This window comes from Hoplias malabaricus, chromosome 18 (genome assembly GCF_029633855.1).
Source record: "Hoplias malabaricus isolate fHopMal1 chromosome 18, fHopMal1.hap1, whole genome shotgun sequence".
NCBI classification, from domain to species: domain Eukaryota; kingdom Metazoa; phylum Chordata; class Actinopteri; order Characiformes; family Erythrinidae; genus Hoplias; species Hoplias malabaricus.
The window spans coordinates 7,250,747-7,274,235 of record NC_089817.1 but is presented as its reverse complement, the minus strand read 5'-3'; the positions used below and the strand labels follow the sequence as shown (position 1 = coordinate 7,274,235).

Here is a 23,489-nt window from a genome sequence, read left to right as displayed (position 1 = left end):
GTGCAACACTGTTTTTCCTCATAAGAGCAGGACATTCTTAAAGGATTAATCCCTAATGAAGAAAAGGAAGCGGTAGTGGAGAATTAGCTCTGAAACAGATGGAGCAAGAACAGAATTTTCTACCGTGTATACAAACTTCCTTTTTCCTCTCACGGTACACATCTTAAGGCTAAGGGTCTGGAATTACGTGGAGCACAGGGCCAAGAGGTTAGGACCACCTTAATGACCTTCAACCAGAAACTCATTCAGCAGTCAAGATGCTTTTGCATAAATGCGCTTATAAACTCTTTGTTGTATTCAGACCGTCAAAATGATTACACGCTTTGAAAAACACTCCTTTCACTCAGACGAAACACTTTCACTGCCTCAGGGTTCAGTCATTTGTGTCGGCTAGGTTTATTTTTAGAACAAATACATGATTTAATCTGCTCTGTTGAAGCTAAGATTAAGGAACGGCTGAACATATTTAATTCATAAATTGCTTTGTGCGTTTATATTTCGTAACATGAAATACAAAATTGCACATGAGTACAGATATTTATTCTGTATTTACATACATATAAATCCAAAGTTAATTATACAATATAACAAAGTTTGTGTGTGGGGGGAGGCAGGGGGAGGGGTTACAAAACCCAATGCATAACCTGACTGGGGTCATCTTGTGTAATTACAAACTAAGGGCTGCTTAAACCATATCCTGGAGGAAAAGGATTTTCAGCAGAGAACCCCCTCTAAAAATCACACTGAGAAACAAAACTCTCACTCAAGAGAGTTAAGACCTTGGTCTTGGTCTCCAGCACTTGCAGGATGCAGTTTGTAAATGTTGAGTTGTTGATCAATACCGATTTCTATTCTTTTTTAAGCCAGTTTCTCCAACAGAGCCTCAACGCCTTTTGAATTGTGGATTTTTTGTAGTTCAGGAATAATGGACTGCAGAGCACTCTTCACTTCCTCTGCAACTCCCGTGTCTGCACTCTGGAGGAGGCTGTTGTAGAAGAAAAATTGTAATATTCACATCAATATTCCCACAAAACTCTGCTCAGCTCTTGATCTTCAACTTCATGTATTAGGTCTAACTCATGGTAACACACTACATTTTATAACATATAGAAAAGTGCTTAAAATGCCGCAATTATGGATGACTGTTATATTTTTCAGTGTGTTGTGATCTACTAGAACAGGAAGTGAAAAGCCAACATTAACCAAGTACTCATAGAGCCTCAGAGACATGATGTTCAGACATCTTTTAACAACATGCCTCTCAAGGCCAAACAATACGTTAAGAACTTTGGTGTCATTTTTGATAAGTTCAGCTTTTATTGCTAAACTGCAGACAGTGGGAAACCTGTCAATACAGTCATCACATCGAGATTAGATTGCTGAAAGCCTGTTTTATCGGCTCTCCCAAAGAGCTCCTTTACACATCTGCAGTCCATAACTCTGCTGCCAGAGTTCTGACTCTTAGGAGAAGAGAGATCCTATTACACCTGCACTCCAGTCACTGTCCTGTTTAGTTTTAAAATAGATTTTGAGATTCTACCAGTGCTTTTTATATGCATATGTTCATGCTTGTCTTTGCCTTGTGGATTGATTGTTAGATATGTTCCAGCTAGCATTCTCCGGTCTCTCCACAGTCATCTACTGGTAGCTCCCAAAACTAAGCTGAGGCTGCTTTTAGCCACTCAAAGTTCTGGAACTCTTCAAAGAGCCCGAACCATTTAATCTCTTACTGCTTTAAAAAGAGCCTGAAAACATTGGTCAGTTTAATAAAGGTTTTAATTTTGCTTATGTTTTCTCATTTTTATATATATTTTTAAAAATCTGTGTAATCTCCCTTTAACATTACTTTGGGCTTAACAAGGCCTCTCTCTTACCTCCGTTAATACATCTGATAATTTAAAAATGATGAAGATTAAGTAAATTCAGATGTACATTCCACAGGCTATGACCTATGAAAACAGCTCATTGTCCAGAGCTGAGTGTACAGAGGGGAAACAGACAAATCTCTCACTGCTTAAAGTCTTAGGGAGATTAGAGGAGGTCAGGCACAAAGACTGGGGAGGAGAGGGGGAGTGGAATGAACCAAAGACCCAGAGACAAGGGAGAGTTATGGAGAGGGGGAGAGTAATCTGGCATGAGGGCTGCCTGGCATGAATGGGAAAAGAGCTCCACTGTATAGGCCTTTATTAGCATACCAACATGAGGAGAGCATAATGTGGCAGTGCTGCTATACGACAGGCTTACAACTGAGCCCAATGCAGGGGAATTCTTCCTCACAATAAAAACACTTTGGGAAATAGCAAGCTTGACGGAGAAGCAAGAAATCTCCTGTGAAAGTGTCTTTGAGATGTTCCTTTTTTTATATAAATTACAGTGTTTGAGTTGAACGTGAATGAGCATTCCTTTCTGCACTCAAATGTTTCAGCAGCAGCATTTCACCCATGGCACATTCTTTACCTCCAAATGGCGGTTGTTGTGGAACGAGTCTGATGTAAATATTGTAAGGTTTAAAATGTAAAACGTACGCAAGGTATTTTAACAGAAAACGTATAAATAAAGAAAGGACTAAAAGAAATACAGGCTTACGCACCAGCAGAGAACAATGGCCCCACGGTTGACAGAAGCCCACGTCTTCAGCTTTTCTAAGCCCACCTTCTCAAGCAAAACCCTGGAGAAATATTCTGTAGATTCAGACAAAGATTAACATGGGTCAATAACAGACAGGTAACAGTACATTTCTTTAAATACAGGCTTTTAATTAACAGTCATTTTATATTTTATTATTTTTCATAGAGACAAAGTTTTAATAGTTTATGTAGCAGTGACAGGCCTGCTGAAATAATTCCTCCATTTCTAACAGTGAATACAAATAATATTTCAAGGGCAATGTGTGCACACCCGAGAGCTACACACTGACAGTGTTTTAGTGCTTACCCTCTCGTCCAGCTGCTTTTAACTTAGCGTCCTGCTCAATCAGCCATTTCAGCACCAGGTGTCCAGCAGGGTGCTCAGCCATGTGCAGCTAAAGCAGAGGAGAAAGACCACAGGTAAGCGTATGCGTAAAAATCAACTTCAAATTTACATTAGCTTTACTGAGAGCCCGCATCCAAAAGTACTGTAACTGCTCAAGGCTGACCAATTAAAAACCTCACTGTCCACAGTATGAATTACGCTTGCATCACCATTGACTTAAATAAACAAACAAAAAAGTTTAAGTTGACGTGAAGCTTTAGAGCCCCTGGGAACCCATTCTGATATTGAGGTATTTTTTGTATAATTCTGAACTTGGGTGTTATGTGAAATGTTCAGCAAAGTTTAAATAAAAGACACAAACCCAAAAAGCGGGTGAACACTGATGAACCCTCACCTGTCCCTCTACACCACCAACCACAAAGTTTTCAGCAGCCAGCTCAGCCACGGCTTCCATGGCTGGATGCAGGTCTCCAAGAGCTGCTCCCAGAATATCACTGACCACCACGCTGCAGGCCTTATCCATCACCATAGAGCCAGCATTCTCCTTCAGGTACTGTAGCAGAGGAGTAGAGACAGCCTCCAGCAGCTCCTGCCTCCTCACAGCCACATCCTTCTTACTGCACTCACACACACAAAGCATGTAATGTCAAGCCACAGCATCAGTTTAAGATATTATTCAATAGTAATAATTTAAGGTATGTAATTTCAAGGCTACTAGGTCATAACTACAGTGGGTAAATCTATATCCTTTTATCAAATGCTCAAACTGTTTTCCAAATCAATACTATACCTCCTAAATTCACACGTGTGAGCTGGGGGTAAATTATAAAGCTACCCATAGAGCAGTGTTATCAGTCAGTGATTCTTAGGCCCTGTCCACACAAATACGGATATTTTTTTAAATGACAAATGTTTTTGTCTGGGGTATGGCCTCCCATCCACATGAGAACAGCGTTGAATGTGATTGAAAACTGAAGTGTGAACTACATAAGTCTTAAAACTACAATGAATATATGCAGGTAGCACTAGATTTAAGACTTCCATATATGAATTTATAATGTATTAGAAATAAATAATGCATAATTAAGATATAGATTCAGTATTTTTATGACTTGCATATTCCATTTCATAGGGAGTATAGAGTGATTTAAGATTAAACCTGTGTTTCTCTAATGCTTTGTGATATTTTAATGTCTCTCTAAGAGGTACTATTGCCCCCTACTGGACTGGCATTTGCAACCATTTTCGTATTTTTCTGGATGGGGATATATTAAAAAATGGAGGGAGGAAAATCTCAGTTTTTAAAAATATCCTGATCCGTGTGGACGGGCCCCAACCTTAACATTCAAAGTGTCAGATAGTTACTCACATGCATTTACACAGTACGGAGTTGTACTAGATCAGGTCTCTAACTCTTAAAATGGGACCAACCTGTGAGCATTGTCATCCCCTTTCTCCAGCACCTGGATTATTTCTGGTAAGAGATGGGCTGGGTCTCTGGGGCTGAGGAGATACAGCAGCACTTTCTTGCCGTATTTATTAGTGATGACTTCTGACAGGGAACTCATCAGCTCCTGAAAATAATACACTCTCAATGAATTTCTCAACATACAGCAAGAAAAGGTTACATTTGTATTGACAAGATATAGGTCCTTTAAAGTAGACCTTATTATTTCTTATGCCATATCTAACATATATTTTATGACCATAATCCTTAATAAAGCTGAGCAATCAAACGTTAGTGATAAATTAATAAGATCATATACAAACAATGAAGAACACATACATGAGAAATCCTAGCACTTACCGACAAAATGGCTTGTTTTACCAGTTTGGTGTCATCAATACAGTCAAAAGCTGCGAGGAGAACTAGATGTGCATACTCTCCCTGGGAAACAAGACGTGAAATGTTTAAATAAATAGGAAGTAATCAGAAAGTCAATCCATTTCATTTTATAACGGTAGAAGCTCACCATTGCAAACTTTGCTATGTAAGTCTTCATGGTTTTCACAATAATCTTCCTGTCCTGAAATGCAGATTGTGCAAACGTGTTTAGAAGTATGGTCCATAGAGATATAGGTTAAAGACTGATTTACAGGTTATTTACAGTATTTACTAGCACATATATATTAGGGGTTAGGCTAACTGTTACAACCGTTTGAAACCATGGAAATTCAACAACAGCTGTGCAATGGGTTTCTGTAATGCAGGTTCTGTGGTAAACTGAGTTATCACAAGAAAATGACAAACAATGTAAACTCTTAGTGTTAGATTTAAACATTTATTTATTTAAATCTAAAACAGCAGCATCAGAGGAACATCAGAAAGACAACAGGCCTCACCTTGGCTGTCCCGTGCCACAGGCAGTGCATGGCAACACGAGCACCATCATGTGTGTGGGCCATGTAAACCACAGATTCCCTTATTGACTCGATCATCTCCTGCAGAGAGAGTTCAGCTGTTTTAAGACGTCAAATTGTCTCTTAAAGTTCAAAAAATCTTCATTGGTCAGTTCACTTACTGTTCTTTGTTTGGCTGGAGCATGAAGGAAGAAGTCCAGGAACACTTTGTGGACAAGTGAATGTTTTATGACAGCTTCTCTGTTCAAAGAAGTAAAAATAATTCAGATCATATATTCAAGAGTTTTAACCTATAAAATGTGAACAAAATACCAGCAGCTGATATATTATGCACTGATAAATGGGGAACATTTATGACTGTCATTATCAACTATATTAATTCATTCATTCATTCATTCATTCATTATCTGTAACCCTTATCCAGTTCCGGGTCGCGGTGGATCAGGACCCTAACCGGAATCATTGGGTGCAAGGCAGGAATACACTCTGGAGTGGGTGCCAGTCCTTCAAAGGGCAACAAACACTCACTCCTACTGACACTTGACTCGACAATCCACCTACAAACGTGTGTTTTGGGACTGTGGGAAGAAACCAGAGCACCCAGAGGAAACCCACGCAGACACACAGAGAACACACCAACTCCTCACAGACAGTTACCTGGAGGAAACCCATGCGGACACAGGGAGAACACACCACACTCCTCATCCGGAGCGGGACTAGAACCCACAACCTCCAGGTCCCTGGAGCTGTGTGACTGCGACACTGCCGCCCACTATATTCATTATAAAGTAATTAACACTGAATGTAATAACCTCCTTGAGTGCACATTCACTGCATATTTTTTTAGCCCCCTTTCGTCCTGTTTTACAACAGCAAAACTGCTGGATTTATTAAGAACTGTGCCCACTTACTGTCCACACTATTATACACATCTGTATTGTTAGTTCACTTCGTAGACACAAAGTCAGATAAAGTAGCTTCTGTTGCTGCACAGTTTGGGTTGGTCGTCTTATTGTCCATCATTACACACTGCCCAAAGCTTATAAAATCTATGGGACTATTTACACCTTTTGTATCTAGATACATTCTGACCGTATTCTGTTTACATTTGTTATTACAATTAAAATGTGTCCCCAGCCTGAACAGATCAGATATAGTTTTATTTTCCTATGTAAAAAAACACACCAAAAGTGTAGATGATTTCTGTTTAACTTCCTCTAACTGTCAACAGGGTTTCACGTTTGCTGCAACCAGTGAATTATATGATCTCATGCTTAAAACAGGCACTGAATCTTCTGAAGCAGTGTAGGAGGAGCCTGTGTGTTGTAGCTGCTGTGATTTCTGCAGAGTCAGCACCACAACTGTCCAGAGGAATTTTGGGACACCACAAAAGAGTCAAGATTGGTGAGAACGAATTTTGTCCAGACAATGAATGTGTGTCATTCGTTTGTGTACAAAGACTGACATTCTAGTTAATCTGTATTAAAAAAAAAAAATCCAGCCACTGGACTCCAGAAAAACAAGCACTGTTCTGTTTAGACTTGACATCCGCACTGGACCACCTCCAAAATGATTTTATTGACCCAATTATAAACCAATTCCTTTTGGGTATATTTACAGCTGGATTTTCTTGCGGACAAGTGCAATTTAAGCATGATCCGATCACCTGTAGTACAATAATACCATGGTACTGCAAGGTGTAAAATGGCCCCAAGTATTCTCCTATTTTAAACATTTGTAACAATCAAATAAGACAGTCTGCTTCAAGAGAAACTTACTTCTGAGCCATTGGAGTGAGGATCTGTTTCATTTCTTCCATGATACTGTCCAGTTTGTCTGCGTTAATCTCCAGAACTTTCTCTAATGTAGGAGACACTGCAGACTGAAAATAAATCTTGATATTCAAGAAAGAAAAAAAATACAACACACTGTCTGCTCACTAAACAAAATAAACCCAAAAGTACATTGAAGAGTTTTATAACATTATGACTGTAACATTAGGACCACCATCTTGTTTATACACGTCCATTTTATCAGCTCTACTGATCATACAGGAGCACTTTGATGAATTGCTCTGCAAACTTTATTTGCCCAATTTCATCCTGTCCTTCAATGGTCAGGACCAACCCCACAGTAGCAACACAGAGGAGGTATTATTTGGGAGGCGTTCATCCTCAGCGCTGCAGTGACACTGATGTGGTGGTGGTCTGTTAGTGTGTGTTATTTTTATTTTATTTAACGTTACACTTATATAGCACTTTTCTAGAAACCCAAGGACGCTTTACAATCAACACTACGTTCACAACACTGTTGTGCTGAGTGGATCAGACAAGGCATATTAATGTTACTGCAAAGCACCCCTGTCTAGACAGTGGAGCTGAGAGAATAGACAGTGAGGACTGAAACAATGATTATTATTATTGGGTGACAAACTCCCTATTTATATCCTTGTTTTCAGAAACAATAAACAGGGCTCTAAAAATCTTTGGGCATATAGTGCATCTTGAAACCTCTGACCATGCAGAGACAGTGAGGGAATATCATTCTGTACCTTGCACACTTGGAAGGTATTGCCGTAGAGCTCCTCTGTAAGCATGAGTCTCTGGGAGAGGATGGCTTTGTCATTGTACGCATACTCAACCACAGAAGAAGCTTGCGAGTGTCTCAACATCTTTCTGACATTCCCCTTAAAAGACAGCATCACCTCACCAACCTGCTGCTTGGTCCTGAGGGAACACAAAGGGGTCATGTGTCTTCATAAGTCCACAGTCATTCAGAGACGTTTAAAGTAAGATGAAATTGTTATGTACTTTAATAAAAATAGTTATGAATATTCTCTGGCCTAAAATACTTTATCTGTGCATTACTGCCAGGATGTTTTCAAGCACAATGTTCCTCAAATAACATTTGGAAACAACATGTAGAGGAAATGTGTATGAAATGGTCATTTAAATATTAAAAGTAATGGCTGAGTGTTTTTAGGAAGCATGATCCCTGGTTGCTATCACCACCACTACTCTAAACAAATCAAGTCGTTTCTTTAGAACGATACAATTTCCAATTAACCACTCTAAATTACTTTGTTTACACCTCAACAATTGAACTATGAAGCTATAGCAAGCCTGAAATTATGTGCATAAACAGTAAGAAACATTCAGCTGTTTAATAAGCATTCCCATGATTGATGAGGACTGTCACAGACAAGGAAATTTAAAAGATGGAAAGTTAGATTAAACACTGTTGTAGTGCGCTGTTTGCTTGGAGAAAGTAATATCATGCTGCGAGGGCAAATGTGGGCACACTGATTTTCAGAGATTATACTTCTTTATTAGTTTTCCTATCGTTTATAAGGATTAAGCTACTAGTCCACTTTAATGAAACAGCTCTAAGCCTCTCATCCTCAAAGTTGGCATGCAAACATAAAATCATATACTCCAGCTCCATATAATCTGTCATGAAGACAATAAGCGCAGACAATGTTAAATAAACATCTGTCCTCTAAGTTTCTAAATAAAACCCAACTGGTGGTCTCAGTCATAAAGAAGCTGAATGGTAACTTACCCATACATCAAAAACTTCTTTACAATATTTCTTGCATATTTGGATTTACTCAACTCCACCATGTGATCTGAAAAAAAAATGCATTAGAAACAATTTAGGATACAGTAACCTTGCCTAAAAACACAAGCCACGGAAATAAAATACTGCTGAGTTGAATACTAACCTTTAAGTTCATCAAAGATCTCCTGTCTTTGCTTATCATTGCCAAACTGTATGAAGCACTGAAGCACACGGGTGGAGTCATGGGCAAATGCAATCTACAAAGCAAGACACAAATGAATTGCACAAAGAGATGTACAGGTCTGTCTGGTAGAGACACAAAAAGTGCACTGACAAATTTGGGGTTTTGTTCAGTTGTCTTTAATTTCACGACTAAACAAATCTTAAAGGCTAAGTCCCAGCTCTATGAAAGTGTGAAACAAATAAATACAGTGGAATTTGAGTTCCTAACTTGTGTTTATTGATCGTCAGAAAACATGTTATTTCTTACTAATTCAAGGAATAAGGTTTAAAAGAGCGTTGGTTTGAGTTTAGCTTATTGCTAGGCTATTGTCATGAATAATGTTGGTTATCTAGCTAGCTAGATACTGTCATAACAGTCAGTCATAACGGTGTTTTACCGCGGCATTGTTCAGCTGTTGTCCACCAGTGACGTTACGGTTGCGTTCAAGAATTTCCGTAGCGAGCTCGGGTTTTTCCATCAATTTAATAAAATTGTGAGTTTTAAAGCAAATTAAGCTGCTATTTTCATTTTAATTCATACTTATATATGTCAGTAACTAAAATAATGTGAAATATTCATGGAGGTCCATTAAGTGATGCTTAGCCTTTAAGAACAGAAATGATGGCGGTTAATGTTTTTTCACAGAGTTTTAATATGATGGTTATTTGTTATAACGGTGTTCGGAAACTCTAATAGGCGTCTTGCCTGTGACGTAGATGGTGGACAACAACTCTAGAAGCTGCACTTAATTTAATGCAAAATGATGAAAAGGTGTGTTGTTTTTGGCTGCAATCATTCAATGTACAGTGGGACATCTGCACAAATGGCCCAAAGATCCCAAAATATCCAGAAAATGGACTAAATTTGTCAACTTTAAACGGGCACTTTGGAAAGGACCATCCGCTCACTCCGTTATATGTAGCTCATTTCACTGGCGCTTTTCCAACAATATGGGCATGTAAGGAAACCAACGAAAGGTGTTCAAGAGCCTCCGTAACATGGAGGTAAACAGGGTAAGGACACTTCGCCTGTTTTAGTTGGTGTTAGTTAACGTTAGCTTGACTTGCTAAACTCAGTGGCTCAGATTATACTCGGCTACGTAGCTGCATTACGGAGGTTTATAGTGTCAGATGAATTCGACTTCGACCACATTTACAAGAATAACGGTACCTCTAAATTTGAGTTTAGCTTATTGCTAGGCTATTGTCATGAATAATGTTGGTTATTTAGCTAGATACTGTCATAACAGTGTTTTACCGCGGCGTTGTTCAGCTGTTGTCCACCAGTGACGTCACAATCAATCAATAAATATATGTCTCACATGAACCTACAGGTTATTGCAAGACTTTGGGATCCCCTTATTAAAGTTACTTGTTTTTCTTAACTAATGTGTTTATGATAAATCTACAGTATTAGAGAATACAAACAAACATGTTATGGCTAATTGTACTGTCTTGAAATCAGCAAAAACTTTTAAAACATTTTCACTGTATTAAGGTTCTGTAGATAGCAGAGAAGCCCAAGTGGGAAGCATAATTTTTTATGACATAGATAATAGTAGATGGTGGAAGGCTAACACTTACGGTCTTAATTTTGCCCCGCACAAGGTCATGTAGGTCTTTCAACATCTTCGTTTTCTTTTCTTTGTTACAGTCCTTTCTGTTTTAAAGCAGACACACAACTGTTTCAATTTCCATTCAAAACATTTGTGGAATCAAAGTCAAGCTCTGAAGTGATGGGAGTTCATGCCAACACATTTGGGATGAGTAGGAGAGGTGTCTGTGATCTAAATTTATCATCCAGTTCAGATGCTGAGTTCATGTATGTTCTTGGGGCTTAATTGCAATGAAATTATAAAGTAATATCCACTATAATGCTGTAATATCCAGCAGAAGCTGTTATGTTCTTTTTGAACATATAATGTATACTGTTAAAACATGCTTGAGTTAAGGAAAGCTTAGCTGCACCAGCTGGATTCAGACTTCTGTTTCATGGCCATGCAGAAATTCACAAGTGCTCCTCATTGCAGAACCAGAAATCTACTGGGTGGAGTCGGACCACATCCAGCTCCACCGTAATGGCAGGTTACGGTTAAGGAAAGAGTTAGGTATAGTGTTGGGTGGTACCTCCCATTGAGAGGACTCAGTTTTAGTGTAATCTAACAAAGACAGATACGGTCAGCTTTGAAACCATTCTGACTTGTCAGACACATTGTATGCATCTTATAAAGTATTGCTTGTAGCGGCAGTGTAAGAACACTGTTCAAATTATAATAAAATCTTCCACTTCAAAGCTACAGGTTACTGGATATTTGATACATGGATGCCTCTCTAAATGAATATTTACTCACCTTCTGACAGTCTCCCACACTTGTTTGGCACGGACCACAAGAGGGTATGTCCCCTTTTTATCATTCTGTACTCTAGTCTGTTTCAGTTCTTTCTTCTTCTGTCTGAACTCACTCCACAACACTTTCTTTTCTTCTGAGCCTGCAGGGGTCAAAAGAATATAACACATTAAATTAAATTACGGTAAAATATTTCACAAACCAATACATTCATTCATTATCTGTAACCCTTATCCAGTTCAGGGTCATGGTGGGTCCAGAGCCTACCTGGGCGCAAGGCGGGAATACACCCTGGAGTGGGCGCCAGTCCTTCACAGGGCAACACAGACACACACACACACACATTCACTCACACTTACAGACACTTTTGAGTCGCCAATCCACCTACCAACGTGTGTTTTTGAACTGTGGGAGGAAACCGGAGCACCCAGCTCCCTGCACTCCAGGTCCCTGCGACACTACCTGCTGCACCACCGTGCCACCCCAAACCAATACACACCTACATATTTACAAATGAAAATTTCTATAAAACTTACCCTCCTCCTCTTTACCAGCCCCTTCAGACAGTTTCCTCTTCTTTGGAATATTTCCATCTGTTGATTTCTGCTTCATGAATTTTTGTGCTCCACGTTTTCCTCCTGGTTTTTCAAAAGGCCTTTTTCTGTCAGAGTTGTGAGGTTTAAAAGGACGTTGACCAGTAGGTTTCCCCTGAGGTGTGCCTAAAGGTTTCACATAAACAGCAGCATATTTTGATATTTAAAGAGTGGAATGCACTCTGTTTATCAGTATACAGTAAGCAAAATGTCATCTTTAACGTGTTGTAAAAGGAATAAACACTGACCAGTTATAACTGACTGTGGAGATACAGTCCACAAATAAACATCACAGTTCTGAGTGGTAACGCTGAATTAGATTCATTTGATGTAATATAATGTGCAATTCGCTGGTTTGAAGCATGGTTAGGTTGCATTTAGATTAGTTGTTATCCATGTTTCACCATTTTCATATTAGCTTAACCGTTAACTTAATCTAAAATGTAATTAGATTTTTTCATGGGGATTAAAAACCCATATTCACACAATACTTGGATAAAATCCTTAAAGGCTAAGCACCAGCTATATGAAAGTGTATAGAAACAAATAAATACAGTGGAATTTGAGTTCCTAACTTGTGTTTATTGATAGTCAGAAAACAAGTTATTTCTTACTAAATCAAGAAATAAGTTTTAAAAGACCGTTGGTTTGAGTTTAGCTTATTGCTAGGCTATTGTCATGAATAATGTTGGTTATTTAGCTAGATACTGTCATAACAGTCAGTCATAACGGTGTTTTACCGCGGCGTTGTTCAGCTGTTGTCCACCAGTGACGTCACAGTGGCGTTCAAGAATTTCCATAGCGAGCTCGGGTTTTTCCGTCAATTTAATAGAATTGTCAGTTTTAAAGCAAATTAAGCATGATATTTTCATTTTAATTCACACTTATATATGTCAGTAACTACAATAATGTGAAATATTCATGGAGGTCTATTAAGTGGTGCTTAGCCTTTAAGAACAGAAATGATGGCGGTTAATGTTTTAATATGATGGTTATTTGTGAAATGGTTTTTTAAAAAAACTGCCTCTATTAAATAAATTGTCTTTTTCTCCTAATGCATTTTCAGTTTTTTATGACAACCTCCATAAGCATTGTTACACTTACGAATTTAGGTTTAATGGTCAGTCCCCCTCCAAAATATTAGTACATTTGCTGATAAAGTCCAAGCAAGGTACTAGAGGTTTAAATTACACTGAATGTAAAATAGGACAAATATACTATCACTATAGCTCAGCATCAGGCAAAGTGCTTGCTGTTTGAACATGTACAGTCTGTTTTCCCGATGTTATTTACCTTTCCCTCTGAAAGCAGGCTTCTTTCTGTCTGTAGCTCTGAATGATTTCTCTCTGTGTTTGGCCTCCATTGTCTTATTTGCTGAAAACACACACATACATGTAAAACAGCGTTTTTCCTTTGTTCCCTGACCATCAACAGCGTCGAAAACTCTCAGAACCCGGAGCTGAAGCTGTCCTCTTATTTAATCCCAGTTCCAATGTTTAAGGGTTTTAGGTGGAACGGTCAGTTCAAATGAGATACTTCACTAAAGCAATAAAGTTAACTTATGAACATAAACCGCTGAATAAATACTTACTCGTTTCCGCCGCGCTGCCACAAACAGGCACAAATAATCTCCGGCGGGAAGTGACTGGTTAAAGTTGCTCTCGGTGAGTTTAGTGAATTTTAGTGACTTTATCCTGTTTTTTCTTCTGAAGCTGAAACACGTCCCTCACCCACGTGTGAACACAAACACTTTACGGCACACACGGCCTGAGCTGCCGTAAACCAGGGGCTGTTTTGCGACAGTCAATTTACGGCTTTCAGTTGCATTTGGCTATGCATTTTTTACAAACATAAAATAAAATAAAATACACTTTTTTATTGGGTTATTAATGACAACCACTATATCGTTGCTTTATGGTCATTTATTTTATATCGTTGTGGGATTGGATAGAACATTAATGTTAACAAAAACAGTTTATTATAGTGCAACAACCAGCTCTAAAATATTTAGAACGTAGTTATGATAACTGATCAATTTATTTACCAATACAAATATTTAAAAAAAAATTCAGCTTGTTGAAAACAGTGATAATATTTAAACAGATAACTACAATGGAAATAAACAGTTACCTTGACACACAATGTTCAAAAACATGAGCTGCTGAATAAAAAAATCCCAAACCTCTGGTGCCTGTAAATAGATATTCTTACCTTAGATAATGTTTTTTAATTATATTAATATAACTTCCATACAAATGTAAAATAAAAACCAAGTCACTAAACACAGCTTATTTGATGCTTTATTTGCATTTAATTTACACAAATAAGTACAATGTTAACTGTATAAAATCTGAAACAAATTAAAAAAATCACATAAATCTCATTAAGGCAGAGTCAATGATGGTCAAGAAGGGGACAGGTGTTCATGCATACCTAAAAAAAAGATAAAAAATAAAATAGTTTTAAAGCTACAGTGGCAAGTAGCTGATATTAACTTTGATTCACATAGGGCCACAAAGGAATGGATTAAAACAGGATCAGATTTAAGAAATTAAATCTAGGTTTGGCAAACTTTCTCAACCCCCAGGTGGCAGCAAAGTAACATCTAGTATTTAGATGGCTGTAGGCCGAATAATGACACTCGTTGGTTTGTACAAAAAGCAAACTGGCACAGCATTCTGGCACTGACAGTGTCTGAAACCTTCTTTGTATTAAGGCAGGTTTCTGAGGGAGGAAGAACTGTGCTTGAATGGTGTTGTACAGGCTGCTGTTGAGGTGCCTTTATTCAGGCAAATTTGCAAGAGAGCGTAGATGACTCCTTATTTTGCGACAGTGCAGTGAATATGAATTTTATGTAAAATTAATGTTTCTCTACCAAATGACATTCAGGTATTGCTGCCCTGTCTCAAATCTGCTTACAGCTAACTTCATGTTAAAATTTATATTGTAACTGTTTGTCCAGTTCAGGTTCACGGTTTGTTTGGAGCCTGCCTGGAATCACTGGGGACAAGGCCAGAACACACCCTGGACAGTGGGGCTAGTCCATCGCAGGGCACCACAGACTCACACATTCACTCACGCTTATGGACATGTGTGTTTTTGGATTGTGGGAGGAAACCCATGCTGGCATGGGGAGAACACACCAAACTCCTCACAGGAGTGTATCTTAAACCCACAACCCTCTCTGTAGCCGTGTGACAGAGACACTACCTGTTGAGCCACCTTGCTACCTTCATGTTAAAATACTGCCTTCTAAACAGCATGGGCTGCAAGACATCAAGGTTTATTTACATAGTATTTTTTTCCAGGACATATTTGGTGTCTGATGTTCAGTTTGCTATTTAGTTTAGCACTGTAGCTACAATACTATAGTAGTTTATGTGATATAGACTTAATATATAGATTTAACTATTCAACTGTATTCTTGTGTCTCAAGTCTTTAAAAGAAGTATAATAATACAGAAGAATACTCCAGACCAAACCTGATTTGGTTGTTGGACTACATTTCAGGTGAGAGGGAAATAATGCACAAAACTCTTCTTTTAAACAATTGAAACAGATATCTTGAAGGTTGATGGAATAGTACCCACCGAAAGAATGGATTCTTGAGATCCAATGTGTTGCCAGATTTAAAGCCAGACTCATCAACAACAGCTGTGATGTGAATGTCATAACTCTGTCTGTGCAAAATAAACAGTAAACGCCAAATCTGTCAGTGATTTAACAACAGAGATTCCAGTACGTTTTCTTTTTCATGAATGATTTTACAAACCCCATTTCCAGATATTTTTTAGTAAAAAAATTTTGTAAAATTAAAAATTAATTATCTTTTACAGACAAAAGGACAAAATATTTCCAGCATTTTCACTGAGCAATTTAAATGTATATTTTAAGCATAAACACAAGCAGAATTGGACATTTGCAACACACTGGAAATGGAGTTTGTATATTTCCTGCACAATACCTCTTGTTGGCAATGAGTAGAACTTGCCCAGACAAAGTCTGTCCCATTTTAGCAAACAGAGGAGTCTGGAGGAGACATCGGACCTGGTACCAATGAGACAGAGGCTCATGGGGAGCAGTAGACAGCCATACTGTCATCCTTTAAAAGACCATACATTTGTTAAGACATAAAACCCTGTGTAATTCAGGTTTGAATGAATTATTTGATAAATAAATAGTTTTGTCTGCAAACTATTTCCTGTAAAACTGTTTAGACTACACAATACCTAAAATAAGCATTTCATGACAATTTCATGATCAAAGGAGATAGTAAATTTGATCCATGGTGATTCCTCAGCCTTCTGAAACCAGAAGTCAATAGAACATAACTGTTCTCACTCTCTACCTTGATGGGTAGTATGGCCCTCCCTTTTACATCATTACCCAACATTATTCCAGGAAATCTGTTATCAGCTGTTAGCCTGTGTTAACTCAGCTTCACGGTGTTGTGGGATCGAGTGACCTAGCACAAGGATGGAACTGGCAATGACTTAAACTGTGGAGAAAATTGGGTTAGAAAATACGCAATAAGTATTAGGTTTTCAGTATTTATTTTTAAGGAGTGTCATACTATACTGATTCACCAGTATATTTTTTACCTTTATTGTACTGCACTACTCATTTAAGCAGTGCCTGACTCTTACCTGGAACCTACAAACGCCACATCAAACCAGAACGCAAGGCCATGAACCAGTCCAGACTGCAGGAGTTTAAACATGAAGGGAATCTCCATTCTGTATTTTTTAATAAGTCAGAAAGAGACATGTGTCAACTGTGAAGCTGCTGTTTTACAGGCAGAGAGGAAATGATCAACTGTGTAAATCACCTGTGCAAGTCCTCTTCTTTAGACTCAAGGAAGTTGATGGTGTATTTGACAGACCTGGCCATCAGAACCTGCATCTCAAAAGTGTCCTGGAGAGCACAGCATTAGCAAAGAATTACTCTCTGATAAAATAATAAAAACATGTTCTTAAAGAAAAGAATAAACTCTGATAAGACACACTACTATTGGCTGTCTGAAGAATTCATCGCTTGCCGCTGGATGGAGTCTGCTTAGATTTACACCATAGAAACACGTCTGGAGCCTGTGGAAACACCATTTTCATAAGTGAAAATAAACATAAATACAGAAAACACAGGGCGGCACGGTGGTGCAGCAGGTAGTGTCGCAGTCACACAGCTCCAGGGACCTGGAGGTTGTGCGTTCGATTCCTGCTCCGGGTGACTGTTTGTGAGGAGTGTGGTGTGTTCTCCCTGTGTCTGCGTGGGTTTCCTCCGGGCGCTCTGGTTTCCTCCCACAGTCAAAAACACATGTTGGTAGGTGGATTGGCGACTCAAAAGTGTCTGTAGGGAGGGGAGGAGTGTGTGTATGTGTGTCGCCCCCTCCTACGCTCAATGATTCCAGGTAGGCTCTGGACCCACTGCGACCCTGAACTGGATAAGAGTTACAGATAATGAATGAATGAACAGAAAACACACCATAACACTTCTTAGCACACATATTCTCTAATTCCTGAAATAAGCTGACAATTCAAAAGTTATTATATTAGAAAACTAATGTAAATGGCCTCTAAAAATAAAAGAAAACACCATATTTATGTTTGTTTTCTGCATAGGTTCTGGGAAAATCAATCACTGGTGTTCAAAAATTGGCTTAGACTGCATTACATGGAGAAAATAACTTATTATTCTTTGAGAAGACCATTCTAAATTTTTTTATTATACTGAGACACAACTTGTTTTATCCTATAATTACAAAAGAAACATGAGATCTTGAGGGGAAAAAAATAAACATTATATTAAACAGCCATTTTGATACCACACTCTCTAAGAAAACCACCAAAGAATTACAAACTCAAAATGACCACCAAATTGAGACACATATGTTGCCCATTTGTCCACAGTGAGAGTCACACAGATGGAATCTGGCAGAGAAAGGCAGCACTGCCACCTAAAGCCATTTACAGCCTAAGCCAATGTGCAAAAATTGATACCCTGCTTTGAATAGCACTAAATCTGGCATAACCTTATTGGTACATCTGCTAATGGTTAATATCAGTGAAAGCCAAGGAATCCGATCACATACGAATGCACTAAAGCTTCTGATGACAATAGTTCTGTTAACTTTATTAAACAGAGCTAAGAATCATTAAAGTATTTAAACAATTGTTAAAGTTGTAGTATACGTTTTATGAAACAATAACAGATTTTTTATGTAGAATCAAGGCTAATTATAACATTTATTTAAAAATTCCATTTACAGAAATTTTGGGACATTTTGTAAAATGCAAGAAAAACATGATCATTTGTTCGTTGTCTGTAACCACTTATCCAGTTCAGGGTCGCAGTGGGTCTGGAGCCTACCCGGAATCACTGGGCGCAAAGCAGAAACACAACTTGGAGTGGGCGCCAGTACCTCACACACACACATTCACACACACTCACACCCATGGACACTTTTGAGTCGCCAATCTAAATACCAACATGTGATTTTGGACCATGGGAGAAAACCCACACGGACATAGGGAGAACACACCACACTCCTCACAGACAGTCACCCAGAGGAAACCCACGCAGACACAGGGAGAACACACCACACTCCTCACAGACAGTCACCCAGAGGAAACCCACGCAGACACAGGGAGAACACACCACACTCCTCACAGACAGTCACCCAGAGGAAACCCACGCAGACACAGGGAGAACACACCACACTCCTCACAGACAGTCACCCAGAGGAAACCCACACGGACACAAGGAGAACACACCACACTCCTCACAGACAGTCACCCAGAGGAAACCCACACGGACACAGGGAGAAAACACCAAACTACTCACAGACAGTCGCCCGGAGTGGGACTTGAACCCACAACCTCCAGGTCCCTGGAGCTGTGTCACTGTGACACTACATGCTGCGCCACCGTGCCGCCCAAAACATAATCATCTGTTTCAAATGATTCAGGGAGAAATCTTCGTGTGTAAAGGCTAAGGGTGGACACTAAGGGTGACAAAAGCATTGAGTCCCAGGTGGTATTAAGCTACTTTAATGGACATGGGTTGGATAGTACTTTGGAAAATCCTTGTCACTGAACACAATTCGCAGCTGAGTTAAGAAATGCAACCTGACCCTCTGTGTCCTATGGAAATTATATAGTGCATCATGGAAATAAGAATCAGTTAAAGCTGACCACAGACTGTTAAGAATCTCAAGTCTTGTAAACAGCAAGATATTCCACTTAAAAAACTGCCAATATTTGTGTTTTCAATTCCCAAGATTAAAACAGTATAATTAAAAGAATACATGCACCTGTCCCAGCTTTTTTGAGTGTGTTGCAGGCATCAGTTGCACACACTTAAGGTCACCAAACTCAATGGCTAGTGTCACCTTGAGCGGTATAAAGCCCTATAATATTGGACTCTGGAGCAGCGATTCTATGTTCTCTAATTGTTAAGCTCCATCCAGTATCTTTGTTATTAGTTGGAGTGGCATTAGTGATCTACAGCTAAGCATTTAACATCCATACATTACTAGTGCTTTTGTGGAATTACGGTATCAAGAAATGTTCACAGCATCTACTCTAAAGTCTTCCCATAAGAGTGCTGCTGCAGTCCTTATTAATGTTCTTATTCTAAAAGGTCAGTAAGTTGAATCCATTTATTTTGGATATAGTCTTGTGTCCTTTGATGAGACATGAATGCTGGTGTTGGAGAAAGAGCGTCAGTGATTTTCTTGGGCAGATAGAGTTGACGAGAGTGAGTCTCAGGTTACGGCTCAGGAGAATCTGTCATCGCTGGAGTGAAGATGTAGGCAGATATTGGCTAACAAGCTCCTCAGAGGAGCTTTCACTGCATCTGCATGCCAGGATTCCAAGGGGATTCAACTGGTGTTGAAGATAGGAGCAGAGTAAATTTTACAAAATGGAGGGCGGGAGAACTGGGGTTGCTGCAACAAGTTTGGGAGAGGGCAAAACTGCTTGCGATTGCATGGAAAGGTGTTTTAGATGACTGGCACCATCTTCCCGGCACTCTGCTTGGTTAACTACACCACTGGAGCAGAGAGAGATGGAGATGATGTGAGAAGCCTGTGTCTCTGCTATGAGTCAGGTTTGGATGGCAGTGGAGCGTTTTACAGTGCTGGAGGCTCAGCCCAGGTCACGGCACCATCCTGGTAGGCCGCAAGCCGTGGGTGTTGGGCTGATTGCCCTCTCTTTTGATGGCCAACCGCAGGGGCCTGCGGGAGATGTCAAATAAACCCTCATGGATGAGACTGTAAACATTCAGAAAGAAGCATGAAGCAGAGAGGGAATATGTAGGCTCTTTGAACATTAGGACTACCCTTAAAGTGATATTGCAACCAAAATGTTTGCACAAATTTAAGAATCACAAGTTGTACCCCATCCAATCATTGGCCCTATTGTCAGGACATTGCAAGTTCAATCTGGAGAAGTTGGAAGGCCCTCAGCACAACCGCAGCTTGTGGGGATTTGGAGGGAACAACTAAACTGCAGCATAGACCTAAGTTGAAAAACTATAACAAAATGTTACCAAAAGCTGGAGCGTGCAAGGTGCTCCAGGTAAAGCTGTTCATCAGTAAAAGGAGCCAGGTGGATGTCACTGAAGGTGGGGAACATCATACCTAACCAAAAACAAAAAAAAGAAAAACAAAAACAGGCATCAGTCCCAACAGTTAATGACAATAATGTGGTACAAAACAGAGCACTGTGCTAGAGTATACAGTATATTCCCCTACCTTTGGGCTTCAGCCAGATTTTGGAGTATAAGTAGCTCTCCAGCATCCTCTCATTGAGGAGCATGTAGCCAATAGGTTCAGAAATGATGACGTCCACTTTCTCTGGGCAGGACATCTCCTCAATCTTCCCAGCAAGGACCATGATCCTGTCAGACATGCCGTTACTCTTCACTAGTACCTGAACACAAATACGTCATCAGTCAAACCACATTTACACTGTTCATTAGAAGATTGGGAACTCTGAGCCTTTAAATTCTTCCAGGCAAAGGTTTTGTTTGTCTGGGTGAAGTAACTGAACAACTGAAAGACTATCCAGGTTTACATTCAAGAAAGTAATCACACTTTATGTCATAACAAAAGCTTTATAGAAGAAAAACATTCTGATTAGAGAATCCACCCAATAGTGAATAGGTCCTCCCACCTTCAAGATACATCATCAGAAGAGTGTTTTATGTAAATTCATTCATTCATTCATTCATCCATACATTATCTGTAACCCTTATCCAGTTCAGGGTCGCGGTGGGTCCAGAGCCTACCTGGAATCATTGGGCGCAAGGCGGGAATACACCCTGGAGGGGGCGCCAGTCCTTCACAGGGCGTTTTATGTAAATAAACAATAAATAACATTTTTATGTAATAACTTATAACTGATTAAATTATATATATCCAGGGTGAGTCAATAGTCACAGGAGACCCTTTTATTTCTTTGATATGCTACATGACCACCTTCCCATTGGAAAAACTTGCCCTTGATCCAATATGGCGTCTTTCAAGATGGTGGTTATGTTCCGGACATAGCCTAAAAGCTAGGCCCTCTCATCCATTACTTGCTGGGGTATTCAGATAAAAGGGTGTCCTGCGACTTTTGACTCACCCTGTATACATGTGTTAGTATAAATAGATGTGTACTTGATAAACCTGAAACTTGTGATAGTTGAAGCAAATTATTTTGAAGTATTAAGCAAACAGTAACAATAAACAATAATGTAACTCAGAGAAATAAAAGAATCATTGTTTCACCAAGGCTTTGAAGGGCACTATGAATCAAAATCAGTGACTGTAATATAACCCCATTTCCTTATGTATTATGGTCCACCTACAGGGTTGTAGTGTTTTTAGGGCACATGCTGCAACACGGGCAAAAATGTGGGCTGAGCTGATATTAATCACTCTAAGAACACAACAACATATTGTGTGCCTAAACTGCAGTTCCTAAACAAAGAGGGAAAGTGAGGTGAAGGTAAGACTGTGTTTGGCAGATCTGCTGCGACGTGCTGGAAACCAGAAGAAACACATCTGGTAGTCGTCTAAAAACCAACAAATGAGTGAAAATCGAGCCGTTTAAACCATGCTTGACTGTAGAGCAAGCATCCATCCAGCCATGAAAATATGCTTCCTTTACTCCCCCTGCCCTGTCTCTCTCTCTCTCTCTCTCTCTCTCTCTCTCTCTCTCTCTCTCTCTCACTCTCACTCTCACTCTCACACCCACACACACACACACATGCACACAGCAGGACCTCAGACAAACGCCAGATCGCTCCATAAGTCATTAAACAGCCAGAATGTCATGCATTCAAGACATGTGCAGAACAACCTTTAGAGCTCTGTGTAACACTCTTAGACACTTCACACAAAGTCCATTAGTCTAAGATTTACACAGGCAACACAAGAAAAGAATAAATGTGAAATCATGTACTATACTAATGTGAACTTAGAAAATATAGTGTAAGTACTTCTGCATATTTGGCCACTGCACTGGCCTCCACTGCATACACTTTCTTTGCTCCAGCCTGGACAGCAAAAAATGACAAAATTCCAGTTCCACAGCCCACATCCAGCACTACCTGGAGACAGAGAGAAAATGAAAACACCAGATTAGTTTACTTATTAAAAGAATGTCTGCTAAATGCTGGAGATGTAAATAGTATATAGTAGCAGAAAATCAATGAAATTAGAATGATATCCTGGAAAAGATATTTACTTTTGCCACTTCTGGAAGTAGTAGTAGTAGCAGAAGTAGTAGTAGTAGTAAAAGCCAGGGTAGAAATATATGTGTAATTCAGTGACAGCTCTATAGTGTTTTCTCACTGACTGACCTTATCTCTGAAGTCAATTTCGTTGAGTAGAATGGCTTTTTGATACGTGGCTGTCCTCAGGTAATCCTGAAGCATGTTCTGCTGCTGAGAAAGACAGCCATAAAACTGCAAGAAAATGCATAATCTTACATGACACTGTTAGAATTCGCTGAGGTATATTTCATTATGAGCTCCAGGTAAAGGTTTACCTGAAAGTATTGGAGGGCAGAGGAGTTGTCTGTTCTCTGATCAAATGCTGACCTCTCTTTGCCAGAGTCCAGACATGACTTCAGTAAACTGTGGAAAGTCTGGAAATCTGGGATTGAGGGAACAGTTTAATCTTAGGAGTTAAACCAGGATAATAAAGTATCACAGGCCATGTGTAAATACAATTCACCCTACAGTAATTCGACCATATACAGTAACATTTAGTGCCATTTAATTCTTTAAAAGTATATTCTGGCAGCTTAGTTTTCATATATAGATGGTACCAATTTGAGAATATATGGTCCAGTTAGGTGTTTATATCTTTTAATTTGAAGAAGGAAACATGCAACATTATATAGAAACATCTGCCTGTATGTTTAAGCATGTAGGTCAATGT

General features: G+C 39.3%; 2 protein-coding genes across 5 annotated transcripts in view; both read right to left on the bottom strand.

The window, feature by feature from the left end:
• Positions 1-553: 553 nt before the first annotated feature.
• On the bottom strand, positions 554-13,820 carry pum3 (pumilio RNA-binding family member 3). Its single transcript, XM_066651225.1, has 18 exons — positions 13,650-13,820; positions 13,352-13,432; positions 12,002-12,184; positions 11,469-11,607; positions 10,702-10,777; positions 9,059-9,152; positions 8,896-8,962; positions 7,886-8,060; positions 7,113-7,216; positions 5,496-5,574; positions 5,317-5,415; positions 4,947-5,000; positions 4,781-4,861; positions 4,405-4,547; positions 3,368-3,590; positions 2,935-3,022; positions 2,591-2,681; positions 554-985 (listed from the first exon to the last, which is right to left on the bottom strand). The coding sequence occupies exons 2-18, from the start codon at positions 13,419-13,421 to the stop codon at positions 859-861; spliced, it is 1,893 nt and encodes a 630-aa protein (XP_066507322.1). The 5' UTR covers positions 13,422-13,432; positions 13,650-13,820; the 3' UTR covers positions 554-858.
• Positions 13,821-14,009: 189 nt separating this feature from the next.
• The window catches only part of carm1l (coactivator-associated arginine methyltransferase 1, like), a 12,459-nt gene continuing 2,979 nt past the window's right edge, over positions 14,010-23,489 (bottom strand). For 2 of the 4 annotated variants that reach the window (XM_066651198.1, XM_066651199.1), the window contains exons 4-14: positions 23,095-23,201; positions 22,907-23,011; positions 22,544-22,654; positions 20,811-20,988; positions 20,606-20,696; positions 17,064-17,145; positions 16,887-16,972; positions 16,705-16,794; positions 16,023-16,160; positions 15,649-15,738; positions 14,011-14,491 (exon numbers count right to left, since the gene is read on the bottom strand). In XM_066651198.1, coding sequence (XP_066507295.1) covers positions 14,482-14,491; positions 15,649-15,738; positions 16,023-16,160; positions 16,705-16,794; positions 16,887-16,972; positions 17,064-17,145; positions 20,606-20,696; positions 20,811-20,988; positions 22,544-22,654; positions 22,907-23,011; positions 23,095-23,201 — 1,088 coding nt within the window. In that variant the 3' untranslated portion in view covers positions 14,011-14,481. Of the gene's footprint in view, positions 14,492-15,648; positions 15,739-16,022; positions 16,161-16,704; positions 16,795-16,886; positions 16,973-17,063; positions 17,146-20,605; positions 20,697-20,810; positions 20,989-22,543; positions 22,655-22,906; positions 23,012-23,094; positions 23,202-23,489 lie in introns of all 4 variants that reach the window. The other 2 variants (XM_066651200.1, XM_066651201.1) reach the window with 2 other exon arrangements.